Raw genomic sequence first — 25,431 nt, forward strand, 5'->3', positions numbered from 1 at the left:
GCCTCTATTTCACCGAGGGGGGACTCAGACTTGAGACATACTAAATAGGCTGCTCCTGAGCTGGCACTGGTATGCATGAGGATGAGGATGGTGCACGGCATGATTGCAGTGAAACTGTATTAACTACCAGGAGGGAAGCTTGTAATTGAGGTGTTAAAGCAAACGTGGCGGTAGTTCCTCTACGAAACCGTGGAGGTAAATCCGTCGCACTGGCGAGGCATTTCAGGACAAAGGAAGGTTGGCGAGGGAGCGGCAAGAGTGAGAATTGATCAAAAACGGCAGGTGAAAAGGAATGCGAAGTCATGTTGCTATAGCAACTGGCCATGCAGCCGAGGATAAAGGCTGGAGCTGCATGTAGAGCCTTCCTCTCCCTCTCATATTGCACAAATATGAGCAGAGCCGCTGCTTGACCATCAGAGCAGCTCCCGTATGCTCTCGGTGAACAGATAACACGTCAAGTGCACTGTCCATCTGACTGTGTCATTCCACATTTACTCACGAGGGGTCGGAGCAATGTTTTTCATGTTGCCAAAGGCAGAGAGCGCAATCCAATCCAGGATGGATCACATGCTAACCTTCCGATTTGTATGCATGAGGCGGTGTTGCTGCCCATATCATTTCTGGAGGCAAGTGGCTGCGTTGTTGAATAATGGAGCCGGGAACGCTGCTGGTTGCTACAGCAGCAGTGGAGCTCGGGAAAAAAATGTCACTGCTTCAGTGTGTGATGGTATGCATGATGGTTAATACTAACAAGTCTCAAAAGACGTTGGGCCTTCCACAAGCAAACAAACATTTAGATTTAGTAACCCCGGAGGCTGCAGAAATGTTTGCATAACATTTGGTTTGATGCCATCTGTGTCCACATTCACGAGTTCAAAGAGGAGCAGGCGCATGAGCCGCGATGCCGCAGTAACGGCCGAGGCTGCGGGTCTCTGAAAGAACAAGTATATGTTCAGACTCATCACTTGTCACCTCATGAGCATTATAATCTATAGCCTCCTGCACCAAAACCCTTAATATGAATGTAATGGCCTCATTCAGTCAGACACGGTTTGGGCACCCATGTGCCATTAGGTCTGTCGGCGTTCAGACCCAAACCATACCAAGCACAGATGATTATTCCCTCTTGCTTCCTCCTCTGGATGGAACAGAGGGTGACAGCTGCCAAAGAGGCAAAAAAGGCACCGGCGTGTTTTTTTCTTCTTCTTCTTTATCCCTCTGTCTGGGGAATGAACGCAGCAGGAAGTCACTAATTCACTGGCGCCTCGCAACAAACACCCCCTCACTTTTCTCCGTTCCATCAAAAGATACTTCGATCGATTCAAATAAAACGGCTCAAAATTAAAAAAGCTCAGAGCAAGTTCAAAGATGGGGTGAAAAAAAAAAAAAACAGCCGCCTGCTGCGTAAAAGAGACGGAACTGTGCGCGGACCGCAGCGCGTGGAGTTAACGCCAACCTGTTCTTATTACAGAGGTAATGGACTAAGCCGGCCTGGCAGCCATCTTGTTTAGAGACATCTGCGCAGGAATCCTTTGATGTGCCCGAGCAATGATGGCAGCCCCCCCCTCCTCCGCCGCCTCCCCGCCCTCCATCCCCTCCCATGAGCCCCTCTGTTTCTTTCGTCCTGCACATTGTGCCTCCCAAATATGAAAGGCTCCCTCCCTCCCTCTGCACCATCAACGGTAACCAAATTAAGCGGCTGTGTGACGAGCTGCAGCGGTCGCACCCTGGAGGAGTCCCGATACTGCATCGTGGATGAGAAGGTTTGAGAACCTTGGGGGGGTGGGGGCAGGCGGTTAGCACGAGTGAGGGGGGGGGGGAGGGCAGAAGAAGAGTTTGCTTTTTTTGTTAAGCCGGCACAATCATTAGCAACTCAGAAGATCTTAAAAAACACGCTTAGTGTCAGTTGACTGGGCAGCAGATCTTGGGGCGAGGCCCAGCTGTGGCGAAGAGCTGCTGAGCCGAGGTCCGGAGCTCTGATGGCCAATCTAGGGAAGCAGCTGTGCAGTGGGAGGTTTGAGAGGATTAGAACGTGTTGGTTTTATTAATCCACACATCCTGGACGAGGACGGCGGGGTGGGGAAAGGAAGAAGACGGTGGATAGCAGGAGTGGAGGGATCAGGGAAGAGGAGGTCCAAGGATTGCTGGACGGGGGTCACAGGAAGCTCTGGAAACTTAAACAAATGAACCGGGATCCGATGGAAAATACTTCACTTGACAGCCCATAAAGAATAATAAAAAGAGAAGTACCACTGGTGATGGATTTCGGTTTTAAGCATTCATTGAACATATGAGGCTTGAAAGATCATAAATTATAACGCAAAATAGGGGTACGTAAGGGCTTCTATTTTAAGGAGCTAGGGGCTTTTATGTCCCTTAGCAGGAGCTTAAAGCTGGTGTATTGAATAATGAAGACCATACGACCAGAATAAATGCATTCATTAGGGGAGTCACAGGGATGGAAAGTGTCACTGGCATCTTGTGAATGGGAGCAGAATGAACATGTAGAAGAAAAGAGCAGATGACTCTCCAAGTCAGAAGAATGAGCCCATAACCACCTTCATGTGTTTGCACTGACAGTGAAGCCAATGACAATCAAAATAGAACCAATGCAGTGCGAATGTTTGTTTGGAGTTGGACACATTTAAACGTGGACTATAAAAAAAAACCTGAAAGCAACTTTATGGGAATTTCTTTTGACATTATATGGCCCACGTCCAAGTTTTTATTGCAGCAACAGCAGCATTCATTTTAAGACACCCAGTATCAAATATGAGAGGAATATTATGTCCTTTTGGTCCCTGTGGCTGCTAAACGCTCCATCTCTTCGCCGCCCGCTGAGAGCCAGGTTGAAAAAAAGCCCTGAGAAATAACCTGAACAGCAGCGTAGCGGTCCGTCAAACCAGAAGAAGCTGGAAAGATGACGCAACGATGTAAAGATTCCTCCCAAAATAACTTTACTCTGCTTCAAGAGGACGGAGGTCCGATGGTGTCTGGCGGGTTCGCTGGTTTTGCACTGCGAGTGTGCAGGAGAACTGCGGGTTACGTAGTGATGGCTCTAAATAGAAGCAGTGTTAGGAGTGTCCATTCTCGGCTGCACCACAAAAAAATATGAACGGCTCATTTGATAAAGATAAGATAAAACTGAAAATGGCAGATGATTACACGCTGATGTAAACACACGAATACCTGCTAATAGACTAATGATGACCCTTGAAATTATGAAATTAGGCTATTGCTTTAACAAAACATTACCACCTGAACCAAGTAAGGGGCGCAAGTGTGACAAATTCCATAGAGAGACAGAGACAGATAGACATGGGTGGAGGGGGGGACAGGGAGAGAGGGACGGACGGTGAGCCAAAGGCCACGCCACACTCAGGGGAGCGGAGCATGAAATTCATTCCTGGAGGCATAAATACTTGATTGACAGATTATACTTTCGCTCTATACGTCCACTTAGCGGCTCTGTGTTTAAGTGGTGGACTGAAAGGCGATGATGAAAGCGGCGGCGGCGGCTAGCGTGGGACGTGTGAGTGGGATTTCATCACAGGCGGTTAATGTAAAATGTTTAGGGATGCACCTGAACTATGATGCGAGCGGTTTTAAGTATCGTCAATTATTAAAGGAGCTGGAATCACATCAATCACGCTGAAATATTAGTGTGAAACGAAGCGAGAGACAGTGTGTGTGTGTGTGTGTGTGTCAGATTCAGGCAATCATCACAAAGGCCATTAGCTGATAAGAGACGTATCAATCACCGCCTGTCTACCTCTGCACGCCGCTTCCGTCTTCTCCGTCGTGCCCGTTTGATCCCTGACAAACGACATGACATGACAAAGAGCACAGCTGTAAAGACATCAAAGAGCTCTATAGGCACCGTAGAGTGTCCAACAAGCTGTGCGTGTGCGTGTGTGCGTGTGTGTGTGTTATAGAGCCATGCCTGCTGAAAACATGCCCGTTCATTATGTTACTATTCTGACGGATTACAAGACAAAATAACTTACCATACCAACAGGTCCATGCGAGGTCTACATGTAAGAACACTGGGCTGACGACGCTTCCCTTTAATTAAAATAAAATGAATGCAGAGTATAAATAGTTTCACTGTCAGGCTTATAGGTAATTGTTTAACTTCAAGGAAAAAGGTCCAAAAGTAAAACAAGACGATCAAAAGAACAAAGAACAATGTTTCGCTGGCAGAAGGTTCCTAGTGCCATGAGTCAGCGTTACTCCATAGTAAATAGTACCATGTCCACCCGAATGGTCCCATGTATGACATTGTCCATTTTATGACCCAGACCCAATGGCTGTTGTTCTTTCCACTCCTCCTCAAAGCAATTGACCTTCACGGGTCTGCCACATGCTATGACTTCACATTCAGCAGGCCACACGTTGCATCTGAGATGAGCTCCGCCTGTCTACACACGCATGCTCATGGCGCACTCCATTCTTTACATTACACTACGTGTCATTTAGCTGACGCTTTTATCCAAAGCGACTTACAATAAGTGCATTTCAACCATGAGGATACAAACACATTCCCATTCGAGAGTGGAACACACAAAAGCTGCCGTCTCCTTATCTCGTCAGCCTCGGTGGACAAACACCTGCGACATCCAAAAAAAACGACTCTGACCTCTGACCTGAGGCGGGAGCCAGCTAAACAGCTGTAATCTCTGTTATCACAAAGCTCCTGGGCTCGATCTCTTAAAACCCCCACTTCTTGTCGTCTGACAACATTAAACTCCAAATGTTCAAACCCCGCTGAGCTCCTCTGTTTTGGTCAAAGCTCTCGTCCCAACGTGATCGGGAGGATTTCTTATCGACTGACTCGAGTGGACTTATGAGTTTATTGTGTCTCCATTTACGCTCTCGGGTCCCCAGCAGTGTAAAGTAGGACATACATATACATACATGCTCAAACATGCAAAAACAACGATTCCTTGCTTTATCTCAGCTGTAACTGATAGTTGCAGACCAGGGTACAAATTGTCCCCTCTTTACAACGAATGACTATTTCCCCAAACAGCTGAGCTGATCAGCCCCATCATTGAAAGTGTTCAATTACAGTGTTGCTCTTTGTCTTCCTGACACGATGGCCCTAATCCAGTAACGTCCTTCTACACGCGTCTGCCACTTCCTGCACAGCGTGAAGGGGAGGCAGGATGAAGAGGTGCGTTACCTACTAATGCAACCGTATTTGACTGCATACATAAATCAAGCCTCTCCATTATATTTACGAATCATCCACGGTTTAATTATTTGCCATTGCAGAGAACGGCATGATGTTAAATTAAGTTATAAACAAAGCGAGGCTCCCCATTATACGCCTTGGAAACAGACGTTCCATTATGGCAAACCATTTCCACTAAAACAACGTAATATGCTCTAATGACGCTGTGGGTGCCCTAATGGGCAGGAACTAAAAGGAAAACTGGAAAAACAGGAAAAGCTAAAAACTTCATCACTTCGGGCCGTTTCATCTTTCAAAGGCAAAATTTCAAGCGAACCGTTGGTCTTTTGTAGGGTCAATCATGCAAATGAGGAGATTTATATATATATTATTCGCAGCGCCGGCCTTCATAGAACGAGGCATCTGGACAGCGAAACGGGCCAATAGACACGAATCAGTGGAAACATCACACTTTTCTGTTGAATATCTGCGTATTTTAGATTTGGTCTGTTGGGTGGAAAAAAATCCCATTACTTAATATTGTGGAACTTTCAGAATCCCAGGGATTAATTTAGCAACCTCACTTTTTTTGTTAATTAAAAGATAATCGTACGTTTGCAGCCCCATATGATGTACCTCTCACCCCTGGCGCAGCTCGTTAGCAATAAAAGTCTGCCAACTCTCCGATATCTCACTTTAGAAATAGATATATTTAACGGGGGATATGACCAACGCCCAAAAAAATAGTTTCAGTGTCTGAATCAAAGATGAAGGCCGGAGAAAATCATTAGGATTTGCTGTTATTTCTTCTCCATGTCCTCCGGGTCCCCGTCCTTTCCCTGCGTTCCCGCTGCTGTTTAGAGTTGCCTCATTACTTTCACTTGTTCACAGTGCTGCGTCAGTTATTCATCAGGGGCAACTTTTTCATCATCTAAGTATCATTTGGATGATCTGAACTTCAATCTGTGCACTGAAGTTCTTACGCAAAAAGGATGCTCTTGGTGACGTGCCCATCTGCCTCATTAGCAATTCCAGTCCCTCCCAAACATTATGTGTGTGTGTGTGTGTGTGTGTGTGTGTGTGTGTGTGTGTGTGTGTGTGTGTGTGTGTGTGTGTAGACAGAACCCACTGCTGGCCAGAATTAGTGTCCTGGCGCTGAAGCAGAACTGCGAGGGATTGATCCCCTTCTGCGCCCCTCCCTCGAGCCTGCACGCTGCCCAATTACAAAGGCTGCGTGTTTGATTTTTGTCCAAGGCGGCCAGGCGCTGCTTCTAGTCTCTGCAGAAGCCTCCACCGCCGGCCTCGCAGTCCCTCTGCCAACTCGTACCCTACAATCAAGCTACCTTCTGGTTTGAAGACACGGCAATCCCACAATGCCGTGCTGCACAACCGAGGCTCCTCCAACAGACACACGCGCACACTGGGGGTTTCCACAACCGAAGCTGTGCGTCCACGGGGCCCCACCCAACACACACCTACACCAAACTACGCTAAACTCCATAACAACCGCTACGAAGACGAAGGAAGAGAACAATGTGTCAGTATGCTGCTGGTTGCCTAGGCGATTAAAGATGGAGCGGATTCTCGAGCCTTCCTCAGAGAGGCAGAGAGAGCGCAGGAGCAAACATATGGAGAAGCAAGCAACGTGACTTCGCTCTCTGCTTTGCAAAGATGGAAATGATTAAGCCACCAAGAAGACTTCACAACTTAAATGCCGTTTATTCCCGATGAAAATAAATCTACTACATCAGCGATTTACCTGCAGAAGCAAATGAGCGGCTGAAGAGACGCAGAACTGCTTTATTTAATATACAACGTATAACCTCGGTATAAACAGTTCATATTTAGCAACTATATTGAACATTTTCAACAGACCGGGCTGTAACCATGGTAACCCACATTACCTACCGGGCTGTTTTTTTCTCCTGAGGCAATGGAAGAAACAGCTTAATGTGATGGGTAGCAACCAGGCTCACGCACATACAGAAAACCTGCAGCCGCAGCTTCTCAAGTTTTCACTTTCTCCCAAGTGACAGCTTATGAAGTCTTTGTGTACAGAGCTGTGCTGCAGAGCCCAGCGGGTATAATGGTTCTGAGGCAGGTCTCAACCACACGCCGGCTAAATCACTCCAAATAGGTATATGAGTGAGAGCAAATCAATACGTGGCTTTTCATTACGGTTCCATCTCCTGGTACAGGTGGGTTCACAGTAACGGCAGATAACGGGGAAATTGGAAGACTCATCAAGGACTTCTTTCTCTTCGATAACGGCCTGCAGGAAGGCGAGGACGTGTCGCCGGGGCTGAGCGCGAGCCCTCAGCTCCCCGGGACTCGTTTTGATTTACTTTATCTGCTGTGTGCAGATTCACAAATGGAGCTGCACCTGAACCGTACGGATTCCTCTTGATAAGGAACTGCAAACATTCAGGGAAAGCTCACATCTTTAAGACCATTAGGGGGAAACCCATCCCGCAGAAAAAGTGTTAAATGTCCGTTAATAATGCTTTTAAAGTATGTAATACATTCGCATGAGTTGTGTTTTCACGTGTTTTCCAATCAACATTAGCTGTTTTATATGAGGACGATTATATTCCTGCCTCCTCTTGGGTGAACTCGAATAGCAGACCTAAAGGACTAAACTTGAGGCTTCTGTTTATCACTGACAACAAACAAAATGGTTCAAAAACTGCGTGGAAAATTGCATATAAATAGGTTCATACATTTACAATGATATGTGGTCCTAAAGGGTTTTAAACCACTGAACAAGAACGTTTGTTAAAGTTGACCTTCTGTTGATATAATATGCCCCCTTATATTGTTAGACAATATTTGCTGTGCTTTTTCCATTTCATTCGACTGTGAAAGGATATAAAATACATGTTTTCTCTATTATAGGTTAATACATCAATTAATTTCCATTATATACAATATAAAATGGCTTTTATTGATTATACTAACTTAGTGACAATTTAGCCTCACTCTATTCCTTATGTATTTACATAGTTGAAATATTTGCCCTGTATAATAATCTGAGTGACAACATTTCAGAAACAAACACAGAGGCTGCAAATTCCATTCCATTATTACAAAAGAGGTGCGAGAGACGACGCTGGTTACTGTGTGTCCACTTGGTTTAGCTTCTTCTGGCATGATTCATCGCTTCCCTCCACTTCCACTGACCTCCTCTTCCCCTCAATAAAACCATCTATTTGTCTCTGTGACCATCCATCCAGTCAGAAACCTTTTGCCTTCACCAGGGGTTTCATAGCTGGGCACAGAACTAAGGTCATCTATGTATTGATGTGTTACAAAGAAAGCATCCTGCTTTTGAGTCCAAAACCCAACCAAATGCAATGAAACTACATTTTATTATCAATGACATTGTGCATTAAACTCTTATAAAGGGGAAAGGTAAATATGTATCAGTACATATAACAGTACCCCTGTTGGCACATCCTTCCGATCGGGCTTTTTATCAGAACAGTATGAGTCAAGCTTTGGGGAAGCGGAGCCCTTCAATGCTGATTATACACTCTTCTGCTTTATAATTGACAAAACCAATGAATGAATAACCGTCCATTATATATGGACACCCACTTCTGATGGTAACCATACTCTAATTAGCAAGAAAAACTGATTCATCTGCCCCAATGTTACGCAAGCCATTGTATCCATGTTTCATTTAAACCTACCTTTATTCAATTTAATTAAGCATATGATAATTAGAATCTACATTTAGACATCAGGAGCCATTAGTACGCAGCCAGTTGGTACCCTAATGAAAAATAGTGAGTCATGGGCTGAGTATTTTTGTTGGCATTGTATTGGGCTAGAAATCAGGCAAAACATGTAGCTATAATATCTTTTGCAGGAAAAACTGCAATGTGCGGTATTTAGTTTCTCCTCTTCAAAGTCACTGTCTAATTGGCAATGCAGTGCACAGCATTGCTGCTCCAAGATCCACTAGGTTGATTTTGACGATGACATTTTTTCATTTCTTTTAACAATGATGAAAACAAAATCATGTTATGCCCGAGCTTGCTGACATTTGAATCAGGGGGACAGATCAAAACCATAACTAGATCAAATAAATCAAATAGAGTCAAATTCAATGAATGAAATATGATTAGTGGGGTTACAATAATGCCTTTAAACTCAGAAAGATGCATTCTATGCGCATGTGCACGTTTACTATGAACATATTAATATTGCACTATGGGTCAAGCGATGAACCTGTTTGACCCGGCGATGAAATGATTGAACTTGACCTACACAGTACGGCACAGCGGGCTACAACGGGCCTGTGTGTCTGGCTACGCACGTGGAGGTGATACACTTTAGCGCTAAGCCACTGAAAATGTTTTTTTTTTCTTTTTCGTGTGCAGCCGGAGAGCCACCTTACCGAGTAACAAGTGCCCGTGGCTCTGCATTAGCCAACGATCTCTTTCACTTACAGTGCATCCCGGCGGTCTCTCCATTCACAGTGGATAAGACGCAGAGCGCATAGACGGAGAATAATGACGTTGAGCATGCACAACAACTGCCTCCCTGGGAGAGAGGGCCCCCCCGGGGGAGCATTTTGCAGTCGGACCCAACTAAACATCATTACAACCTCGTGCGAGGCCTTGACCAAGAGAGGTGACGGCTGGATGAGTGGACGGAGGGGGGGTTGGGGGTGGGGGGTGAAACGATGGACGGAGGGCTGCGAATAATAAATAATGACTGTTCTAGTTTCCCACAGACGGATGAGTGCTTGTTTTCCCAGCAATACAACCCCCAAATATATTGTGTTAAATGTCATATGAAACAAAAACACCATTTATCTAACGAGAGGTGGGAACACATTTTTATTGTTGTATCTCTCCATGAATGAACTGTTGATGGCTGATTGTGTAAATGCAAAAACACATGGAGGAGTCGCCGTGGGTTAATATATTGAACACAAAGACCTGGTTGTACTTTATAGATGTTAACAATCGTTGCATTTACCTGCAGGACAATACTATTCATGATGTTGTCATGAATTGCTACTAGCCATGAATTTAAACCTCCCAATTAGTAGATATTGACAAAACACAAATCTGACAGCAAGAGAAGTGAAAGTTATTAAACACGGGCACAGAAAGAAAGAAAAGATCTTGTCCTTACTTATAATGATGTTAACAAATGTTTATGCTATTTATGGTTGGCCTCTCATCAGCAATAGCCATTGCATTAATTAACATGCTAGTGGCTCAACCCATCATTCTCATTGAAATTGCTTTCAAACACGCGAGGGAGTCGCGGGGAAATGATGTGCATGTAATCTAGATTTATCGCTTTTAATTTCATCTCGCTGATAACGGCCTTACTGTTTACGGTCCACCCTTCGAACGCCGTATCAGAGCTGCTGATGTAAACAGGACGTTTCCTCCTGCCGCTGCTTCACATTAAAAGTGCTCAAATGGTGAAACACGGGCGGCTTTTTATTGCAAAGCATTCAATGAAAAAATGTCTTTGTTACCAACATTCGCTGTGTTATCAAAAAAGCTGTTTATATAACAAGGTTTAGGAATTAAATTGCGGTTGAGCTTCTTATTGACTGACTTTTTTGTCTAAGTTTGTAAATAAAGCTTTTTTTATAATATTTGTCTATTTTAAGTGACGTACCTGTACTATACATTTGTTCTTGTATACATACTTTTGACACAATTCTCTTTCTCTGCATGTGATCAATAAAATGTCCATCTAACCCAACAGTGGCGATAATAATAATAATACTCCAGACTGTGGTCCACGTGGAGCGAGCCGGTCTGCTGACCCGCTCAGCTAACGGCTGTACTGGCAGAACTCATGAGCAATACTCAATTATGCACACGTTACGAAAAACTACTCACCCATTGAACCGCAGCGAATAAACTGAACTGACACGTTAATGAGTGACTGAGTACATAAATGAAAAACTGCAGACGGTAACAAACGTTTGGAGAGGCAGCGTGAAATCACTTCTGCTCGCTAAACAACAACAGAGAGCAGCTCCACAAACAAACGAGTGCGCCGACCGCCCGAGCAAACATGCTCCGCGCTGTAGCTCGGCATCGTCACGGTGACGGGATCGATACCTTACATGATTCGGAAGGTGGGAGAAAATGTGGAACAAGGTGGAGGATATGTAAAATGGTGCTCGCCGCGTTTAAACACCGGCGTCTCAATGACGACCTGAAATATAAACGAAGCACAAGAATCCATCATCCTGGGCCCGCCGAGGAAGCAGCTCTTCGCTTCAGGTGTCCAACATCCTGCATCACAACACCTTTCAGACAGTAACAGCCTCCCCGCTCTGCCATCAAAGCCCGTCTGTGCGGGGAGCCAACGGTTCACTGAAACTTTGCCTCCGCTTCAGCTCAGCTCGTGATTGCATCCCACCTCCTTGCACCGCTGACAAATCTGTGGATAATTAACAATACGGTGGGAGAGCAACATGGCAACAAAATGGAAATCTGGCTTTGACTCAACATGCATTCGCTTCTTCCCCTAAAACGTTTTTTTTTAATTCATCTGAGAACATGAATTATATCTTTTATCTTTGCATGCTATTATTATATATGAATACAAATAAAGGTGCGCAGTGCGAAAATAAACACACATCTCCACCCGGACGCTGTGGGTAACTCTCCCGGGCTGTGACCCAGCCATGTAATGAAGGCTATAAATCAGCACCTCGGACAGCGCTCGGCAGCGCTGAGCTCCTGGATGTACATGCTACTGGAGTCAGGCGAGGGATAAAGGGGGGCGAGGGGGGGGCGAGGGGAGGATTTCAGCACCGGGGGAGAGCGGACAGCGACAGCCTCTGACAATCCTACTGTAAAGAGGCGAAAAGCCCTCCCTATCTGCAGCCGGCCTGCATAGTACTGATGACTAAACAGTTATTCAGGTTGTTGCACAGCTAGCTTAGCAGGCCTGTGATTCAGATGAAAGGGATGAGGGGGTAGCGTGTGTGTGTGTGTGTGTGTGTGTGTGTGTGTGTGTGTGTGTGCGAGAATGAGGTCCTATCCTGAGAGATGCTGCTACTGCGGAGTGACAAAAAAGAGAGAGGGATCGGGAGAGAGTGACAACAGGAACAGAGAGACGTGTTGGAGGTGGGAGGAGGAGGAGGAGGAGGTGGTGGTGGGCACTTATCCGCCTCTCTGAGGGTCCCAACTCGGCTCTTTACGCGTTACACGTGAAGGTTACATCTATGCATCACCCTGAAAAAGATGAAAAGGGACAGCGTGGCGGATGAAAGAGGCATCTACATGAAGCAGAAGGAGGCGACGAGTGTCACGTCTCCGTTTCTACATGCGTGCTGACTTTAAAACCCGGCTGAGGGCACGCGTGGACGCATGCACGTATGTTTAAAATGGTTCATTCGGTAGAAGCGCATACAGAGCTGGCAACGCTCAAGTAATCTGGTTAGTTTAACACGTCTCCGCGCTGCGCTGTGTGGCTCCACGTAATGCTCGCCGGTTTCCATTCGTCGCACTTAGAAACAGGGTCATCGCACTCCGTCGGCGACTTATCACAACCGCTGGCCGTGCAGACCATTGTAATCCCCCCCCCCCCACACACACACACACACACTCACACACACACACAAAAAAGAGAGATGCCCGCATTAAGTTAAATATTTATGTTCCCAGCGCTGGTCTATTTTTATCATTAAGCCCTCACAGGTAGGAGAAGCAGCCCAGTGACTGTTCTCTCATCCGTAACCTGTCTGTCCAGAGCATCCCTGAGAGCCCTGACGAACAACAGGGAGATTGGTACCGCAGCGCAGGACGGGGGGGACATGAAAGGGCAAGAGAGAGAAAAGCTTGAGAGCGAAAGGAAGAAAACGAGGGCAGCGGAGGATAGAGCCGGGCCTGAGCGAGAGAGAGAGAGAGAGAGAGATGTGCGCGGAGCAACAAACAATCCTCAACATAAAGCACACAGAGGGAGAAACTAAGTCTGCCGCAGACTGATCTTCACCTCAGAGGAGCTAGACGGCTTCCAGAGAGGTTGCCTGACCAAACTTATCTGTATCTCGCTGAGAGGGATACGCTCGGTTCCCGGATGGGCCCCGAGAAGGTGTACTGTAAGAGCACACCGCTCTGCACAAACCAGCAGCCCACAGGTTTCCCCGGTCCGAGCGATGGGGATTCGATGGAGGGCAGATTTTGACAGCTGGGAGGGGGGGGGGGGGATGGGATTAGCAGCGACGGTGGCTCGGTATCTGTTCAATTCTGAGTGGCTGTGTGTATGTACATGCCAGTGTGTGTGTGTGTGTGTGTGTGAGAGAGAGAGAACGTGCACGTGCCCGTGCTGCCCGTCAACCCAGTGCCATGTGTGCTGGGGGCGTTTATGTTGGCCATGAAGACTGAACCGAAAAACGCGCTCTGGATTGTACGTATGCATGTTTGATTGCACGTCTCGGTTTGTGAGCGGGCCTATTAATGTGTGCGTGTGTGTGTGTGTGTGTGTGCGTGTTCTGGGCAAAGCTGTAATGCCTTTACACCGACCATCCACGGTACGGAGTGAGCCCATTACTATTCCTGTCACAACAGCCTTGCAGTATAGCAGCAGGGGAAGAAAGCGGCCAAATCGCACTGTACAGTGCTGTAACACGCACACGCACACACACCGCCTTCCATGACGGTTCACTCAGATCGGCGCAAACCCAAATTGGGCATGTGGCGTGCTTCACGGGGCACTTCATGTGCCGCACACACACACACACGCACGCACGCACACGTCCCCTCTGCGCGTTAGCGTGGGCAGACGTGCGGTACATCTATGCGCCTCAGGTCGCCGTGCCGTCGCCTGCCGTTTTCTGCCTATCTGCTCCTGCGTGTGCACATTCCCGTCACTCACCCTGGCTCTGCGCTCCCCCGTCTCCCTCCTCTGTGTCGGTCAGGTTGTTAAGCATCCCGGCTCCTCTACGGCGCTCCTCCTCTGCTGCGGAGCGGTGTCACCGATCGAGCTCTCGGCGGCTCTTCCCTGCGCTCCACCCACTGTGATGCAGCCGCAGAAATCGCAGGGAAAAGCAGCGTAGAAAATGTGCCGGCCGGATCCTCCTCGCTCCGCGCTGCCCGTCGGATGCACGAAGAGAGGCGGCAGAAGGGAGAGAAGGATTTATTTTTTCTCCCTCCCTCTCTAGATCCTCCTCTTGACGTCTCTTCTCCGCTGGCTTGTAAGCGTGACTCTCTCTCTCTCTCTCTCTCTCTCTCTCGCTGTTGCTGCCCCCCCCTTTCTCTCTCTGTTGCTTTCTCTCCCTACATGAGGAGGAGGAGGAGGAGGGAAGCTGCAGGAGTTGGGTGATGATGGAGCGCCTCAAAGCTGCACACTTGCTCGCTCTCTCCCTCCTCCTTATTTTTTTTTTTTTGTCTTTCTTTTTTCCTGCTCCTGATCTCGATCTCTCCCACTCACGGACACGAGAAGCAAACACACTCACTCTCACCCTGCTCGGATAATGTTGCTCAGTCACTGTAGCTGCCAAAGTGATTGCACATCCAAACACTAGTGCGGTTGCTTCTCCATCTATTTCTGCGCTCCCTCCCCTCATCGCGGCTGTCAGACACGGAGGTGATTGGGGGAAGTGGAATTGATGGTGTTAAAGAGGGCGTCTGTCCACACAGGTGCATTATGCATCGGCCTTTCCCCCCCCCATCCTCCTGTCAGCTTTGCAATAAGCCGACGGCGCTCGCTCCCGCACCTTAATGTCAGATGCAAATAGAGCCTCGGTTTCCATCAAGGGGTGAACGAGCACTATTGACATCATCAGCATGCAGGTGAGATAAACACGGAGAGCCTTGCACTCGCACACTTGTAAAAGACACACTGTGTCAGCAATACCAGCCTCCCGTTGCTTAAACCGGAGAGCAAGGTTCTGCGTCCTTTTTCTTTTGACTTCTTAATTCTAGTGGAGATGCTCGTTTCCCAACAGAGATGCTGCACGGCGTCGGCATTGGCAGCATAGAAGCCTCGCTGTCAATCAGGTCCCACGGAGATTCATCTCGCTCTGGTACGCCGTGCGCCGTGTGCAGAGACACGTGCCTCTGTCTCTATGTGTGTCCCGGCAGTTTGCGATCCCACGCCACAGATATGAAAGCAATTAATCTCGGTTTTAGTCATGGTAGCGCTGATGCACAGAATAGATTTGGACAAAGAGAAAGGGAGGAGAAATATCACTGGCTCCAGGGAATAAATGTGTTACCGATTGCCTCAAACAATGCCAAGGTACCGAGAACAACCAATACCTTGAAGCTGGGTGACACATTTCTCTACTGAGCTGTGTGTACGGATGCACTCCGCTCTCTTTGTTTATTAGTACTCGCGTCAGAGCCGGCAGTTTGTTTGTAACAACATCAGACGCGCACAAATTGAATTATCCACGAGGGACGAGCCTTTGCGTTCAATTGAAACATTCGGTTCAGTTGTGTCCCCGAATAGCCGGTTGTTAATGCTCCATGTACATTGTGCTAAGCGTAGTATCAAACCAGCCGTCTGTTTAATGTGCATGAGCACGGCGGGATATCAGGGTGATAAGAACCCCAGCTTCACTGGAAACACGGGAAACAGGTTTTCATTGTTTGTTTTAGTTTACCTTTTGGAATTAGATTAAAACGTGTGTAATCAACAACAACCCAATTGCATTATTTACTGTAATAATGGCTACTTTGTGGATATGCTACGTGGATGCACATGTGACATAGTGACTCCTGAGATGAGAAGGTTTCTATGTAGCCGGTGTTAAACCTTATGAACAAATGACGGAAAGGCAATTTAGTACGACAACAACTCAGAAGAGCCCGACTCAAGTGCTGCTGCTACACTAATGTGCAACACACCCTTTTTTTTTTTTAAACGAGATGATCTATTCAGGCTCTCGATGCAAAGGTCACTCTGCCTCAGGGGCTTCTGCGACACTGCGACGCCGCATCACAGCAGCAGCTACGGCCTACATCCATTACAGCATCCACCTGTAGACTCGTGCGTCCTATAAAAGTGTGTTGTAGCGAGGTTAGCATCACTACCGATCTCGCTCTGTCTGTCTGTCTGAGCAGGTTTAGTCTGAATGCAACAGCCGGGGCATCAAACATGTACTAACCGCACTCTGAGAACACGCTGGAGAATTGCGCGGATCTTTTCGTTTGATCGGTGGTTAAAATGGTCCCAGCGCTGAGCTGGATGGAGGAGAGGGAAGGAGGGGACAGGGACAAGGTCGAGATATCACCTAAACAGGACGGGAGACAGGTGAGAACATGAAGCTATCAGGCAGACGGTGGCGACGACACGCATCGCAATTCCCAACGCCTGCTAACCATTTAGAGAGAGTTGTGCGCTGCATCCGTCTGCCTGTCACCGCCGCCTCCACACACTGGATTGTCACAAAAACACGACGCAAAAGCGCCGTGGCATAGACGATGGCGTCTGCGTGTTAATGAAATAAACGAAGCAAGGCTTTTGGACCGGAAATGTGATGATTTGCCGTCAAAATGTCTCTGCGCCATTCGTGTCTCGTGTCTCGTGTCTCGTGTTGGGTAACGAGAATGCGTCGTGCTTGGAGGCGATGACAAGGAGGGATGTACGAGGAGGACGGGAGACGAGCATCGGGGGCACTGGAGCAGAGGGGCCCGTTGGCACAGCAGCACTTTCCCAATAAAGACACTCACAACAAACTGTGAGACTTCTCACAATCAAAGAAGATGTACTGATAAGGCTCCGCTGAGTTGTAACAGAACGCTTCTAAAAGTCGGCCTTAGGATGCAAACCCTGTTCGCGAGGTGGCTGGCTGAAAAAGTGCCCCTTGATCCTCCAAAGAAGCAACTACGACTGGTCTGTTTCACTTACAAGTCACATGCAAAGGCTTTCCGGAAGTAAATTCAACACTATTGTTCATTTTGTCATATTTGTCATTCATTTTGTCAACCACAGCCACACGAGGGTCAAATAAATGCCATTCAAATATGTTCTATTCTGTGCATGTTCTTCTGACTCATCGTCTTATTTCTTAAGCATCACGGCTCGCTGACAACAGAGTTTCTTCTCCAAAACAGGGTCCGGTTATTGGATTAGCACAAACCCTCACAACACTCAGACGCCGCCGGAAAGAAGAAAAAGAAGAAGAAAATCGGTTTTACAGGACGGGAAGTCGAGGCAGTGAAACCTACGACCACAGTGGCTGCATGTCAATTTACAACCACACTTAAATTGGCACAGACAGACGGAGAGAGCGAAGTCGAGGTGGGTATTTACAAATAACAGAATATTATGACTCAATGCAGATGTATGAGTCACTAGCTTTCCTGTTGCACATGTTATCTCTGCCTGATTACATGCGTGTGAGCCGGCATTCATGTGCGAACATACTTGTGCCCAATTTCATTTGTGTTTTTTTTTCCCTCAGAGGAGAACTTCTACTACCAATAAATCCCCTCGGAGAGAACGGCTCTAAAAGGTTTTCGGCGACAGAAACGCTGCATTTATATTTTCAAGGGGTTCGATTGCAGGCTCCTTTAAATGTCATGAACTCAGAGCTGGAACGGGATAATCATTGTTGAGCCACGTTTAACTAAATGGAACCATGCTGAGGTCACGTTGACCCGGTCTGCTTTTCTTTCTCAAGAGCGCACTGATGAAGCAGGGGAACTCATTCGCTCCAAATACTTTTAATGACGACAGGCCGGGGTTAAAAAAAAAAAAAAAAAAGACCTTCAATTATGGTGCTGACCTCTTGTGACCTTGTGTCAACAAAAGGAGCAAAGGTCGAGAAAGAGACAAAGGAAGGGCCTTCAAGAGAAATGGATCGGAGGTCCTTCATAAAACAACGAGATGAAAACCAAACTGAAGAAGATGTGACTTAATGCATGTGAGATTACACTAGAATAGAGTGTCGCTTCCACCAAACCTTAAACCATGTAACCAAGAGTAATGCAGGAATGAGTTTTCCATTTTCCGCATTAATCCAATAGAAAAAAAAAATCTTCTTTTCTTTGAGCAAATCGGTACAAGAAGTACATCAACTCCTCGCACCGCAGGATATTACAGACCTACCGTCTTGTAATAAATCCCCAGATCTGGTACCTTCGAGACCGGGACCAGACAGAGGGACGAATAGAGGTCACACGGCGTCACGTTCTCTCCCCGCTGAAGGAGCCCGGGTGGTTATGGGATGAGACGAAGACGGCGACCACCTCCGGCCTACAGCGTCAGTGGCAGAGACGCGTCTCCTGGGCCGGTTGTGGTTTCTTGGGCCGCTGCCAGATAATTATGGTCTGTCTGAGCACCTCCGAACATTGACAAGGACACGCTGCGTTTGACAGTATCCAGCTGCCGCAAAAAAAAAACTGAAGCCCCGGCCCGGCAGCTGAGGTGAACCTCAACTGGAAGCAAACGATACAAGAAGGAGACTAAACGCAAACTTAAAAAAGTGTTTTAAAAGGCGGTTATTTGCGGCGGAAGCAGTGTCAATAAGCTCTGAAATGAAACGCCATCGAAAATATTCTGTCTGGATTCCCTTAGTGTCTAAAATCAAACAAATATTTTTAGTGAGAGGAGGCACTTGCACGTTAATAATGCAAAACACCGTCTTTCTTGATCCGTCGAAAAAATTTAATAAACAGCCAGAAATGGCTGAGTCAGCATTAGACATATCTAAGCCCCCCATTCCCACAAATGAACCATGCTCACAACAGCTTTGTCCCGCAATCAAAGCACGGGGCCGAAGCCATCGCGCTAAACGTGTTATTACATTTTATGGTTAGTCTGCTCAGAATGTCCCTCATAAGTCAGATCTTTATTCGTCTGCGATGAATCTAACTGAAGCTGCATTGTGATGAATAATGCATTTTGGTTTTCGGGCTCAGTCATTTTGGGAATGAAATATGCAAACATGAAGATGAATTCTATAAATACAAAGTTAGGGTTATTGCGGAGCCGCGGCGAAGCGATTTGAGGATGCAGTTTGTAAGAACAATACCCAAGCACCTCTGTTGATGAGTTCAGCTCAGTTGTGCTTCCCATGCGTCTTATTCTCTCTTCCTCTCAGCGGTAAATCTGATCAGGCTCTCCTCAGAAACGCCCAATATCCTCCTACGGCGAGTCCGAGGACGTCATGCACAGATAAGGATACAGTTCTGCGTTTATTTGTGTGAAATTGTGTTGGGACGGGTTAAGGCGATTACATGGGGCAGCTACATGGGGTGTAGTAGTCGCGCGCTCTCTGTTCGCTGGTGGGCGAAAATGCCGTGCGCGGTAAGAGGACAATTCTCGGTAAGAGGAGAAAAACTCCTGGTGACGCGTGGGGAATCTGTCAGAGGGACGAGCGCACAATTTTCAATTTTCAAAATAAAACATTTTTCAGAAGAAAAAAATATATATATTCTTTCTGTGGTGCGGCCCGGTACCAAATGGCCCGGAGCGGTAGCGGTCCGCGGCCCGATGGTTGGGGACCACTGCGTTAAATGACACGTTTACACCCGGCGCGGAGACGCTCTTTATTGAATCGATACGCTTTTTCTGAGAGTTGTCTTTCTGAAAAACAAATCTAATCATGAAGCTTTGTCCGTTGGGAAAGGCTGATGTGGCAGTATGATAAAAAAAGTTCTCCAACCCCCGTTAACAGACACGAGCGGGAAAACGTGATGGAGGGACGAAGGGGGCGGAAATCAATTACGATCAAGCTCCAAACCCGTCCTCTGTTTGTCCCGGGCTGATTGGATACATAACACATTGTCCCGCATGGCGCAGCGACTGCCACACGTGTACGGGGGAAAGAGATTTGCGAGGTGTCAGAACCCGCCCGGGGGCACGCAGAACCTCTCGGCCCTCGGAGGGAGGGGTGGGGGGGGGGGCGTCTAGTAATTCATCTGAGAATGGCCGGGGTCCGTCCTGAGGCTACGAGCCCTCCTCCACCGGCAGGGCTTTGATTTCGCGAGACAGGCGTCTGAGGCGATGTGAGGCGGGTTCTTGAAGCCTCCGCAGCAAAGAGACGAGCAGATCAAAGCAGTGTGGCCGCGTTCCGACGCGGCAGAGCCGGCCTTTTGTTTTGCTCCAAAACGTGTTTGATCTGATGAGGCCTGCTGGCCAATCCCAGAGCGTTGTCTTCCTAATCGCCTAATCGCCCCACAGCAGCCGCCGCCTCTCAGGACATGCACGGAGGTCATGTAGTTGCATTGCATGCTGAGTGCTGCTTAAAGGTATTGCGAGTGTGTTCACCGTGGGGCGTGGACAGATGTGGTCAGGTATGCGTCGAGGACATTCGCTTTTAATCCCACAGAGATCAAGAGAAAGGAAAAGAAGCACAAAGCGGCGGGGAATTTGAACTTGAACTACGGGACAGAGCAGGATTCAGCTCTGATAGAGAGACGGACGGCAGAGCGGCGTTTGCGTTGAATCAATCGTTTGATGCATTAGCTGCAGAAAACAAGGTTTAGCTGAGTTTCTGCAGTATTCCTATATCATATCCAAATCCCTTTCCTATTATTATTTCAATGTCACACAACACATTCCCGGAGATAATTCTGTGAAATTTCTAAATGTCAATATTACATTCATGAAAACACAGCATTTTGCAGCCGTAGACTAATCAATCAAACCAAGGCGCAGAGTGTAGACTCGAGGTGAAGAAATGTTCCCTTCTCTTATTTAACTTTCATTTTGGCTGGATTAGAGTTCCTTTTCATTTCCAAAAACGCTTCTTCAAACACTCTAAATATTCCTATGAAGAGGAGGCGTTATTAAAAAAGGGAAATGACACTTTGACATTTTAAAAGTTGGACCCTTTTCCTACGTTGTTGCCTTAGTGACTAATGGGGACGCCTCCATTATTTAGCCATGTCATTGAAAAGCTTTTCACTAACATTAAGCCGGCTGTGCACTCACAACAAACTGTCTGCACTCTCTCCCTAACTCTCCCGTACACACTCACAAAAGGTTTTCCAGCAAAAAATGCCCTCGCAATTGTCTGGCATAGCAACTGCATATATATTCACAGGAATATTGTTGTGTAGCTAACTATCATAGAAAGATAAATCAGCAGGTCTAATTGTTGCAAATAATAATCTAAAGCCTGAATGCAAAAAAAAGTTACTTATTACACCGTTGGGGCTACTTTATGGAGTTTATTAAGTCGGGTGATGATTTACATCCAGTCTTTCTATCACCTACTGTACCCTCATTGTCATGTGCAACCCACGGTCGTATTGTTGTATCTTCCTTGAACTCATATTGTGTGTGTGTGTGTGTGTGTGTATGTGTTTGTGCAGCTGATCCGGGAGTCTTTGAGGGGAGGGAGACTCTTGACATCCTCCCACGTTAAAAAAGGTAAACCCGACAGAACTATTGAGCCGTGGCGGCAGGCAGTCGGCGCTGACACCCCTGAAACGTTAGATAAAGATGTGGCAGGAAGAAAAGCAGCAGCGTGATGCGGCTCGTGTGAGAGGCGAAGAAAGAAAAGGAGACTCCCACTGGTGGGTGAGATGCACTGAGAGATATCTTCCAATTGCTTTTGGATGTGTGTGTGTGTGTGTGGGCATGACCATTCCTGTACTACTTTGCATACATCGCCACCCCCCCGTTACATCCACCAGCACTGCATTAATTACCCCTTTTTTTTCCCTCTATGTTTTCCATTTAAGCCACTGAGAGGAGGAAGGAGTGAAGATATGACCCACTTTCATTCCCTCCCAAGGAAAACAGACAGAGAGAAAAAGAGGAGCGCGGAGCATCGCCCGGAATGAGAACAGAAAGTAATGAGGGCTCATTTCCACACACGGACCCACATCGTGTGGATACAACCTCGCTTCGGTCAAACCAGAACAATATTGAGGAGATCTCCTCGTGGGGCGACATTTATCAGGGCATTCACACTTTACTCACTATGTGATGCACTCTGCTCTAACCACGCTATTCCAAACAGCAATTGAAGAAATGATCATTATTGAAATTCTCTCCCTCCAGCGGTCGCGGCGCCACGTGTAACTCGGGTGTATTTTGCAAACATATTAAGACTTCATCTCCTTCATGAACGTTTTTTTTTTTTTTTTTTTTACTGCATTCCCAATAACACGGCGACAAAGGCGGAGCTCGCCGTGATTTATATTTTGTCGTTGTTTATTATCCGAGCTCAGTGACCTCATAGCGATTCCATGCATGAATTTTTGATAATTCCCTCGCTTGCTCAGTCACTCACCTCCTCAGCGCACCTGGAGCTCCTCTGGCCTGTAATGTCTAACTGGAACACACTTGACCTGCCCATCTACGCTACGTGTACCTAATAATACCCACACGTGTGAACAGAAGCCTACTTAAACGCACTACAGGCGGTTTCATTACAAGAAGCGCACCAACGGCGCCGAGCTGGTGTGAAGAACGGCAAAGTACTGCAGGCGGCTCCTTCCTTGTAAGCTGCTTAGGAGCACAGAACATCTGTTTACGTCAGAAAGGAGACACTTGACTGAGATGCAAAAAGGGGGGATGGAGGGTGGTAGGCGGGGGGGGGGGGGGGGGGCGGGGGAGATTCATCCAGTGTAACACAAATCAATTTTTGGTTCGGGCTTCACAGAAACATGTTCAGAGGGATTATCTTAGCGAGCAGCTGGCAGCCATATTTGGTCTTTTTTTTTTGTCGAAGCGAAATGCAGTGGACGTTGTGTTAAAAATAGTTTGTATAATGTTTTTTCTGTTTGAATGTCGTTGGGTTGTGTAACATGTAACAATATTCCGCCTGCCGAACTAAAGCGAGAAGGCTGTGCAGGGTTATTGTGAAATATGTGGGCTGTGTGGTTTTTATAGACTCTCCACTGTTGCTGACGCTAATTTTGTACACACTCAGACACACACACACTCAGACACACACACACACACACACAGACCTACTAACGGAAAAACTCTCAGAAGACAAAGAAAAGGACTTCTTTTGGCTGTGTTCGCTAGCCATATCACTTTAAGTGGGCTCTGTTCTCTTTCCTGAAAACATTATCCAAAAAGCATCGAATGTACATGTTCATAAAATGATGAATTACTCCCAATGCATTTGGGCAGAGAAAGTGAAACAGGTGTAACTTAATAACAACTGTGTTCCATTTAGAGGTGCCGGGGCTCCCTGCTAATGTGCATGCTGGCTCACTGGTGCACCTAAATGGAATGAAGCCGGAGGCAAACCTTTTGTGGCTTACACCTGTTTTTAATCTCGAACCAGTCAAACGTCAGAATTGAAATTGGTCAATTTAGGGGAGCGGCTTCAATTTTCAGTGATATGATTGGATCGCGGACGCAACTGCTGTTGATGCAGCTGCATTGCGGGTAAGATATTCACCCGGTTTGGACTAGGATTAAGACAATGTAAACTGTATACTATTATATATAATCAGTTTGATTTGATTGTTGCTAAATCCTGATCCGATATTAAATAATCAATAATTTAGGGATGGGGGGGGGGGGCAGAATATATTGATACATTCATATTCATTTTGAAATTAAAATAGCTACAATGTGAAGTTGCTAATTATGCTAAATCAACACCCAATTCTGCAACTTTGGTCTTCTTTAAATGTATTGTTTAGATTGAATCTGTAGTCAGAGCGGCTCCCATGAATCCCATAGTAACCCGTTCCAGCATTAAGGCTCTGACAAATGTGTATTAGAGAGGCACAATATTGATTTGTGATTTTGTCTAATTTCATTCCAACTCACTTTGGCCGATTGCCGATAAACTCGCGTACCTTTTTTCGCCTTAATTACAGAGAACATCGAGCCTCGCTTGTTGTCTAATTAACTGCCTGCAGATGCAGGACTTAAAATCTAATGGTTTTCAAAATGCACACATTCACTGGGAAAAACAAGACAAGTACTTTGACTCAGGTATCATTTTCGCGGCGCTCCAGACAAACGTGGTGTAAACAAAAGCCTTTTTTCTTTTTCGAGAAAATAATTCTACACGCAAATATACATACACATGTATACACATTTTTATAAATTTAATTAAAAGCCCTTATCTGCACTGTGCACCTCTACTGTGTACAGTACACGCCATAGTTATTTTATATTTTATAAACCAGATGATGAGCGAGCCCACTATTAAAGGCATGCATTCATTCATATAACATTTATATAATGAAGAACACAACATCAAAAAGAGGAACTAAATATATAACTGCAAGGGCATCCAACCGTACACGTATGGAAGCCAGGTGGGATCTCTGCCTGGTTTGTAACGCACTATTTCTCATAAAAAGGCCACAGGATATGAAGTTCAGACCTGGTTTGCTCTGGAAAAATAAAATAAAAAGGCCCTGGTTTATTTGCTCTGCTTCTGTGCTGCTGTCCAGACTCATGGAGGCATGCACAAACAGGTCACCGGTTACCAGCGATAACGTTTTGTGACCAGAACTACGGAAAATATAGGAAATAATAAAGCGCAAATGATGCTTGCGTTGTAACAAGGACCTTTGCGGAGTATTTTACATGAGAAACTTTTCCGTCGTTCGTGTGCATTTTGTGCTACAAGATCACAGGGTCTGTGTTTAAAAGGTCACCTCATTACTGTTCTCACATTAAGAAATCTGATTTCATTTTATGCCACATTGACCTTTGTTTCTATTTCGGTCTGCCCTGCGACAAAGTACCTATAGGCTAGCCCTCACCAAGCTGACATTTCCACCAGAACTACTGCATTCTACACTCAGGAGGGGGGGGCACCCAGGGCAGAGCTGCGTTAGTTAGTTAACAACATCATGTCATGCATTTGAGCCAGTTACAACCTTTGTATGTACAGTACAAACTCCATGTGTGCGCACGCGTACGTGGCCGATAAAGGTGGTAATAGCCGATTACTGGGCCGGGATTCGCTCGGGCTGCTTGCTGAACGGCTGTTTTGTGTCCGTGTTAGTGCCACATTGTCCCGGAATAAACACATCAACGTGAGACTGAAATAATCCCTTAGATCAGTACTGCTTTTATCCAGCGGCTTCAGGTACAGAGCAAGTTGACAAGCATAGCGAAGACGTCCGCTCAGAGCGGGTGACATTCGGTGAGTTTGCTGCCCTTTCATATCACTGTTATATCCCGCTTTTCTTTTATTTTCGGCGACTTTATTTCATCTTATTCTTATTTTTACATCATGACGAAAGGGAAAATGATTGCATAATGAATTTTGGGGCTATTTTGAGCTGCTTTGGTTTACGGTTTTCAGGTAATACTAACTAGCGCAAAAGAAAATCAGCCAAAACATTTGAGCCAATGAGCACTGAGCAAACCAC

At 46.5% G+C, this 25,431-nt stretch overlaps 1 protein-coding gene across 3 annotated transcripts in view; it reads right to left on the reverse strand.

Annotated features, from left to right (window-relative positions):
- Positions 1 to 25,431, reverse strand: part of slc12a5a (solute carrier family 12 member 5a) — a 107,319-nt gene that overhangs the window by 54,960 nt on the left and 26,928 nt on the right. The window contains exon 1 of one of the 3 annotated variants that reach the window (XM_040204759.2): positions 14,045 to 14,357. The exons of the other annotated variants lie outside the window; for them this stretch is intronic. Within the exon in view, the coding sequence (XP_040060693.2) occupies positions 14,045 to 14,099 (55 nt within the window). The 5' untranslated portion in view covers positions 14,100 to 14,357. Of the gene's footprint in view, positions 1 to 14,044; positions 14,358 to 25,431 lie in introns of those variants that run through there. 3 annotated transcript variants of the gene reach the window in all.

This window comes from Gasterosteus aculeatus, chromosome 17 (genome assembly GCF_964276395.1).
Source record: "Gasterosteus aculeatus chromosome 17, fGasAcu3.hap1.1, whole genome shotgun sequence".
Taxonomy (NCBI): Eukaryota; Metazoa; Chordata; class Actinopteri; order Perciformes; family Gasterosteidae; genus Gasterosteus; species Gasterosteus aculeatus.